This window comes from Malus domestica, chromosome 12 (assembly GCF_042453785.1).
Source record: "Malus domestica chromosome 12, GDT2T_hap1".
Taxonomy (NCBI): Eukaryota; Viridiplantae; Streptophyta; class Magnoliopsida; order Rosales; family Rosaceae; genus Malus; species Malus domestica.
The window spans coordinates 12482258-12491354 of record NC_091672.1 but is presented as its reverse complement, the minus strand read 5'-3'; the positions used below and the strand labels follow the sequence as shown (position 1 = coordinate 12491354).

The window sequence follows — 9097 nt, the reverse complement described above, 5'->3', positions numbered from 1 at the left end:
GATAGATGAGATGTTCCTGGGATTTTTAGAATACAATGTCTTTTTGTAAGGGTTTTTATCATAAATGGTCTCTGAAATTAAGCCACCTCATCAAGATGGTCAAAATTGATCTAAGTCTAGAGGAATCATAGGGGTACCATTTCATGTTTCATGGATATATGAGATGTTCCTGGGATTTTTAGAATACAATGTATTTTTTAAGGGTTTTTATCATAAATGATCTCTGAAATTAAGCCACCTCATCAAGATGGTCCCTGAAATTAAAAATCGATCAATGTAGTCCTTAAAATTAGGTGTCGCAAATCAATGTGGTCATTCCGTCACAATTTTGTCAAAAATTCTGTTATATGCTAATGTGGAACATAATTGGATCCCATAAACTTAATTAATTATTTTCATGTAGATTAAAAATAATTATATAATAAAAATAAAAAATTTTAAATTTTTTATTATTAAAAACTTGAAAATAAAAAAAGAAGGAAAAAAAAAGAGAATAAGATGCTTCCTATGCGCGCCCGACAATCCCACACTGAGTAATGACGAGATGTCGGTTTTGACCCACACACCACTCCCTGGTGATTTCGGAATCGCTATCAGCTGTAAATCTCATCTTGCCCTCATCATCCATCTCGGCCTATAGCCATACCCAGGCCGTGCATGATAGGACCTCAATGGTCCAATCCTTAATTCGACCTTAACTTGCAAGCTAGATCAGAAATGGCGGTGGAAGGAAGGAAGAAGGAAGTGGAAGGAGTCTCCTATTTTTTAGTAATAATATTTTTTATTCAAATAACTGTTGGCCATCCACTCCCCACATTGGTGCCTTTATACAATCCTAACATCCATATACTGCCAAATGGTATTTCTAACAATTTAACCAACACAGCCTAATAACTAGTAACTCGAATTACACCTTAAACTAATAATAGTGATTAAGCTAATCACTAATTACATTTAGGTTCTTATCATTTACCCTTCCCTTAAAAACCTTGTCCTCAAGGTTAGAAACTGAAATATGGGAATTGCAACTTAAACTCATCATAATCCTCCTGTGTAGTTGCCGCAATATCCTGATTCTTCCACTGCACCAACACTTGCACTCCAGCTGTATTTCCCCTTTTGTAAACCTTTCTCTGCAACACAACCATTGGTTCTTTCATTGTGTTTGGTTTAAGCCCTTCTTTTGGAATGGTCACAGTAGACACAATTTGCTCTCCCAAGTGCTTCTTTAGAACACTAACATGGAACACTGGATGAATTTTGGTATTGCCTGGTAACTTGAGCTTGTAAGCTACTTTCCCAATTCTCTCCAAGACTTCAAAGGGACCAAAATATTTAGGTTGCAGTTTGTGGTGAAAGTGTATTTTTAGTGCTTGTAGCTGGTAAGGAACTAACTTTAAGAACACAAAATCACCCACAGAGAACTCCCTTTCAGTTTTGTGCTTATTAGCTTGGACCTTCATGCGGTTTTGTGCCATCTCTAAGTTGCTTTTCAAAAGTGCCAACATCTTGTCCCTCTCCATTAACCCTTTCTTCATTATGTCCAATTTTGCAGCGCCGAGTTCATAGGCAGCAATGTGAGCAGGAAGGAAGCCATACACAAGCTCAAATGGGGTAGACTTAGATGCAGTGTGATATGAGTTATTATAGCTCCAATCAGCCCAAACTAGCCATTGCACCCACTTCTTTGGTTGTAATCCCACAAAATACATGTTTAATACTTTAGTTTGCCCATTGCTCTAGGGATGATATCCAGAGCTCATATTCAACTTTGATCTTTGTAGTTTGAAAAATTCTTTCTAGAAATTACTGAGAATGATAAGGTCTCTGTCACTCAGAATGCTTGTAAGCATGCCATGAAACTTAAATATATGATCCACAAACAACTGTGCCACCATAGTTGCAGAATAGGGATGAGCTAAGGCAACAAAATGCCCATACTTTGACAATCTGTCCACTACTACCATTATCACTGTCTTGCCTTAGCATGGAGGTAACCCCACAATAAAATTCATACTTATATCAATCCAGATTTGCTTTGGTATGGGAAGAGGTTATAACAATCCTCGGGAAGCAATTGTTTCATATTTGTTCATTTCCCACACCTGACACTCTACCACAAATTGTTTGATATCTGCCTTTATTCCTTGCCAATTGAAACCTCTTTTAACCCTTTGATAAGTCTTCAATATTCCTTGATAGCTTGCAATTGGGGTTAAGTGGTGTTCCTCAATCACCTTTTTTCTCCAAGAAGACACTGGACTAAGTACAACCCTGAAATTGTATTTCAAGAAGCCATTGTCTATGTGGAATTTGGACACTTTGGAGTTAGGGTCTTTTTGTTTCTTGAGACTTAAGCATTGTGACCTCTTGTAGTTTCTGCTTGATCCACTCATCATTCTCATTGTCTCTTCTTAACTCATCTAACCACCCAAAGTAAGGATATATGATGGCAGTGAGCTCTCCAATATTTTCAATAGTCTCCATAACATTTTCAGGATTCTGCACCCTTAAGAGGGCTTCTGCCATTATATTGTCCCTCCCATGTTTGTATTGGATTTCATAATCATAACCCAATAACTTGGCAACCCATTTTTGTTGGAAAGCTGTGTTAGCTCTATGACTCAGAAAGTATTTCAAACTACTGTGATCTGTTTTAATAATGAAGTGTCTTCCTTGTAAGTAATTGTGCCATTTCTTGACTGCATACATAATGGCAATGAGTTCCCTTTCATAAGTAGAAAGGGCTTGATTTCTTAGTCTGAGTGTTTAGCTAGTGAAGGCTATAGGTCTCCCTATTTGCTGCAGGGCAGCTCCAATTCCCACTTCTAAGGCATCACATTCGATTTCAAATGGAGTTGAAAAATCCGGCAAAGTTAGAACCTGAGATGATGCCATAATGCCCTTGAGGTTTTTAAAAGCTTCCTCAGCTGCCACATCCCACTTGAACCCATCCTTCTTAGTGAGGTTATATAAAGGCTGACAAATTCTCCTATAACCAGGAACAAACTTCCTGTAGTATCTTGTTAAACCCAAGAACCCTCTAAGTTGCTTCACATTTTTGGGAATAGGCAATTCGGATATAGCCCTCAACTTACTAGGATATGCAGCAACACCCTCCTTAGATACAATATGTCCCAAGTACTCCACACAACTCTGACTAAAAACACAATTTTGTTTCTTGAGGAACAAGTGATTCATCTATAAGATCTCAAAAACCTATTTCAATTGCTGCAAGTAATCTGTCCAATTTTACTATAGACTAGAATATCATAAAAAAACCAGTACAAACTTTCTAAGATAGGGCCGAAATAAGTCATTAATCAAACTTTGGAAAGTGGCTGGGGCATTGGTGAGATCAAAAGGCATTACTAGGAACTCATAATGGCCTTCATGAGTCCCAAAGACTGTTTTTTCAATATTGTCAGAGCTCATTCTGATATGGTGATACCCCGACCTTAAATCCAACTTAGAAAAATAGCTGGACCCATGCAATTCATCCAAATGATCATCAATCAATGGAATAAGATATTTGTCTTTAATGGTCAATGCATTCAACTCTCTATAGTCCATGCACATCTTCCATGTGCCTTCCTTTTTCCTTACCAATAGAACTGCCTTGTGACAATTCAGCCACAGCTTTCTAAATTTCATTTTTCTGCAAGGGCCCATAATGACATGGTCGAATGTTAGGTGGTTTTGCTCCATGGACCAATGGTATTTTATGATCGTGTTCTCGTACTGGAGGCAACACAGTTGGGACTACAAATATCTCCTTAAATTTTGCCAAGAGATTCTGCAATTCACCCAATTGTATAGGAGACAATTCAACAGCTTTTAGTTTCTCATCACAGATTGAATAGAGCAGCATGCCCAAATTGGACCCATAACATTCCTTATCCAAATGTTAGAGACTCATTTCCTGCACCAATGGCCTCTCACTAGCATGATGATACAATTTAAATTGTTGACCCAGCTTAGAAAACTCCATAGTCATTAATTAAAAATCCCACAACACTAGATTGACAGTGGATAACCACTGCACCCCCAACACCACATCACACCCTCATAAGGGAAGGGAAAATAGATCTGTGGTACAATGGTAGTTTCATATAGATAAGAGGTATTTTTGCAACATCGTTGCCCTTTAACCTTACCCCTATCTGCAATCATCACTTCAAAAGTTTTCTGATCATTCACTTGCCATCCAAGCTTCTTTACCAATCTAGAATCTATGAAATTGTGACTACTGCCAAAGTCTAAGAGGATGCAAATGGATTGGTTAGTAAGCTTCCCATCCATCTTCATAGTTTGAATGGTCTGTTTAGATGTTGTGCCATAAAATGCACACTCACTCAGCTCCATATTGTTAAGATCCGAGGGAAGGTCACAATCCTCAACTATTAGACCATCTTCACTGTCAACCACATCCATCAATAGAAGTTGCTTGTATCGACATTTATGACCCGGAACCCACTTCTTATCACAGAACCAACACTGCCCTCACTCTTGTTTCCTATGGATCTCTTCAGTGGACAACTTCTTCACATAGAGAGTAGTAGGTCTAGGCCTAGGAATAGTGGCAGGAGGAGGTTTAGTAGTAGAGGCACATTTACCAGTACCACCCTTTAACTCGCGCATTTTAGCATTAAGTTGGACTGCAATTGGTATAACATCATGCACAATAAGGGGTTTGAGCAATTTAACATTATACTTCAACTCATGTTTCAATCTTCCCAAAAAGCAACTCTTCAATAATACAGGACCTATATCCGAAGGTTGATTTGCCAACTTCCGAAATTCAAGTATATAGTCCTTGAGGGTACTTGTTTGGTGCAACTTGAAAAGTGTTTCGGTGATATCCTCGAACTCGGAAGGGCCAAATTTTGCACAGAAAGCCTTTGTAAACTCTTCCTAGCTTGGCGTAGTGTGTAAACAGTCTCACCATTTAAACCATTACAGAGCCTCTTGTTCCAGATGAAACGAAGCTGTGACCACCTTTTGATCCACCAGAGTGTTATAATAGAAGAAATATTGCTCAGTCTTGTAAATCCAAGCGATAGGATCTTCTCCGTAGGCCAAATGAGGGAAATCAACGCGATGTTGTCTCGGAGGGCGTGGGGGAACCGAGCCTTGGTCACCGAGTTCGTGAACAACACCGTGGAAATGAGGAAAATAATGAGGCGGAGTGCGTAAAGGATCCCTAGTGTGTGGATTCATGAGCTCGGGTGGCGGCAACCACAGATCGACGGTGGAAGAAGAGGCATGGCTGGGCTGAAAGGACAATTCACGACAAAATTATTCAAAACAGATCATGAGCTTGGAATCGAGAGTAGCGGCAAACAAGGCAGATACAGCATCGATTGAAGACTGAATCAAGTGTGGGACAGTTTCCATTGTTGCTTCGAGCGCAGCAAGTCGTTCATCCATGACGGTAAAGCGTGTAGTGGTGGTGTGATGGGGCATACAAGAAGGGAAACCAAGGATTGGAGTGGGCGATACTGAAGGAATTATTTTGAAAAACATGTTCATTTGAGCAACATCATATAGCATGCAATTAACAATTAAAGGCGGAATCATGCTTACATGCACTCAAATACAAAACATTTACCCATGAAATTCAAAGCCTAGTAGATTGGTGAACCAATAATCAACTCAAAAACAAAGTGAGTTGAAATTAATACCTTTGTAGATTCCTCTTTGCATAAGCAAAGGCTAATCACCCAAAGAGATAGGGGCCTTCATTCCTTGCTTCTTAGATCCATGGATTTGGATGGAAGAATAGGTTCTCCAAGTTCCCAAAATTGAGAACCTCTAATTCTCGACACCAAGGTTCGATTGTAGAAGAAATGAGTGACCTTGGAGTAGTAGGATTGCTAGATGTACCCTCCAAGGTGTTGGCCTATTTAGAGAGAAAATGGAGAGACAATTCTCACCAATTTTCCCCCAAAATAAACCCTTAATCTTTCCTTAATGAATTTTAGTTATAAAGTCATTTATATAGTCACTTCTTTAAGTGACCTAAACAACCAAAACCCTAATTCATTTCATCATGGCTGGCCATTTAGGGATGTTTGGGCTTTTGGGCTTTAATGAATCTTTATTCATTAAATTGTCATACAACTTAAGTTAATGGGTTTGACGTTCGAAGCCCATTGGGCCTTAAGGTCCAAAACTATCCCGAAGTCTTTAACGAACTTTTTCGTTTGATTAATTAACATATTAATTAATCCTTGCCATAATTAAATGATTAAACCATTTAATCATTCTTACTCATTTCCGTTTAATCTCCAATCTCCACCTTTCACGGTGTGCGATCCATTAGGTTCCTTTTAGCGAGGTAGTGGGCGATTAAAACCATTTTACATCGATTGTGAATTGAAACTATTTTCAATTCTCCCTTTAGTGATTATACACGTTTAGGGCTTCCACAAACCATGAGTGACACCTAGCAGTATATCATGGTTACCCAAGCTAATCAGAAGAGGTTAGAGAACCTATTCAGTTCGAGATTACAAATGCAATACGGTCCTTCTCTAATCTAATACTCTTGACCACATTGTTTGGTTTGATAGTTTATTTTCTCATGTCTACTATCCAATGTGTGTCTTGTGCTTATATGATTACCTTGAATGTGATTAGGAACACATTCCCAAATCTCATTCATACTCTGATCAGAGATTCAAATCATATCAGAGAGTATTCTCCTTCAAGCGGCTTGAAGGTTAGAGATCCCTTGTTGCGCATTCACTTGTCTCCATAGCTAAAGCGGCTTGACCCCAACGATGCCGTGGATGGAGTGACTTTGACATAATCAAAGATCAAGGTCTTAACCACAAGACAACTATGATGCCTCAGGTCAAAGGACTAATTTGCATTATCCCAACCATGAGTTCTCATGTGACATGGAATATGAGAACTCTTCGTTGATCGCGTTCAGTGAACTCATTCTCTATTGAGCACCTACCGTACTTGTCTTGATGTCACACACACCAATGATTCGAGACTAATCACTCTCCCTGAGAGAAGACATAGTACGTACCGATCTTAACGGACTGTCAATGCCCAATTGGCAATCCTATGATCAGGAACGTTTAGGATGTGTCTACGAAAGAATGGTCTCAAGAATCTAACTTCATTAGATTACATTCTCCCAATCACATATTCCTTGGACTTTATCGTTTAAGCATATAACATTTATATGAGACGGCTCAAACAATAATTTATGCCCTTTATATGTTAAACTGGATTAGTTTAACATGTGAAATGTCCGTAAAGTATCATCACATGATTGGCTTTAGGGCACATTTCCAACAGATACCAATGATAGAACCTCAATGGTCCAAACCTTAATTCAACCTTAACCTGTAAGCTAGATCAGAAATGGCGGTAGAAGGAAGGAAAAAGGAAGTGGAGAGAGTCTCATATTTTTTGGTAATAATATTTTTATATTCAAATAACCGTTGGCCATCCACTCACCACATTAGTGCCTTTATACAATCCTAACATCCATATACTGCCAAATGGTGTTTCTAACAATTCAACCAACTCAGCCTAATAACTAGTAACCTGACTTACACCTTAAACTAATAATAGTGATTAAGCTAATCACTGATTACATTTAGGTTCTTATTAGTGCAGCCCATGACCTGCTTAGAATCAACCCGACCCGAATCATCAAACGGCGGAAGGAAAACTGTGTAGTGCAACAATGTTGATTGGCTTGGGGAGTTTAACGCTGCCATTCAAGATTTCTCATCACTTGTTGTCACCGTCGCAATTGTAATCGCAGCCAAACACAACCTCAACGGGAAGTGTTGAACTTGAAAGTGAGTGACTTGGTGGGCTTGAAAGAAGCGGAGGAGGGGGAGGAGGAGAAGACTCTAAGCACCATGGTTGTTGCATCTTCTTTTTTGTTTTTTTAAGTTTTTATTATAAAAAAATAGAATAAAAAATAATTTTTAATATTTAAATATTTTTAATTCACATAAAAATATTTTTTTTAAAATTTGTAAGACCCATTTAAGTTGTACATCAGAATTTAACAGAGTTTTTTACGGAATGGTGAAAGAATGACCACATTGATTTGTGACACCCATTTTCAGGGACTACATTTATCGATTTTCAATTTCAGGAACCATCTTGATAGGATGAGCCAATTTCAGGGACTATTTGTAATAAAAACCCTTTTTGTAATGAACCAATCACATATCATCTAATTAGAATAAAGTTTATTTTAAGCTGCGCTCCCTAGAACTTAATTTTGATCCCACTTTACCTTTTGGAATTCAAAGGTCCTCAATTTACTCTATGAAACTCAAAATTCGCTTCACTTTTAACTTATTTTCGTTAAATTCATTAAACATCCATTAAATTTACTAGCGACAAATCAAGACATTGTCATATGTGCCACTAGAAACCACATGTCTTTTCTCTTTCCTTCATTTCCTTCTCTCTCTAGACCATTTTGTCTGTGCAAATTCAAATGCAATTACAGAGTCTATGAAAATAGAGCTCAAAAACAAGATGTTAGACTAGATTCACAAGAACTCGGAAATTATTTCTTTTCCAAACAACCTTAATATTAGTCTAAAATTATTCAAAATTGCAGAAAGGGTCATCAAATTCGTGTTTCAAATTATCGAAAATGGATTTTGGATCTCGAATAATGTAGTTGTCTAATTGATAGGAACATATTTATTCGACTTAGTTAGCTTGTTTTCTTGCACTTTTATAGTTAGTTTGTGGTTATTATAGTGTTTTAAGCTACTTTCGTGTGTTTGTAGGTCCAAATGACAAAGTTGGCAAGAAAGTGCATTTTGAAGCAGTTTTGGGCACTAAATGGATAACACATGTATGGGCCAAGGTGGATGGATGTTTTTGGAGTTCAAAAGGCTAGGAATTTGATAAGGAGATGAAGAAATTAAATTCAAGACAAAGAAGATAAGGAATCAGCTCAAAAGAGGAATCATTATCCACAACCTTATCCAACCTTATCTTATCCAAACCAACCTTATCTTATCTTATCCTATCATAATCTCATCATACCTTAAATCTAGCTGCAAGGGGACCTAAATATCTATTTCTAAAAGCTATT

The 9097-nt window shown here is 37.9% G+C and overlaps 1 protein-coding gene across 1 annotated transcript; it reads right to left on the bottom strand.

The window, feature by feature from the left end:
* Positions 1 to 2769: 2769 nt before the first annotated feature.
* Positions 2770 to 3201, bottom strand: LOC108174780 (uncharacterized mitochondrial protein AtMg00860-like). The gene has a single exon (XM_017336237.2). It carries the CDS (start codon positions 3199 to 3201, stop codon positions 2770 to 2772), a length of 432 nt encoding a protein of 143 aa, XP_017191726.2.
* Between the last annotated feature and the right edge of the window lie 5896 nt (positions 3202 to 9097).

Coding starts and splice junctions, on each gene's coding strand:
- LOC108174780 (XM_017336237.2), bottom strand. CDS start 3,201: ATGAATCACTTGTTCCTCAAGAAACAAAATTGTGTTTTTAGTCAGAGT.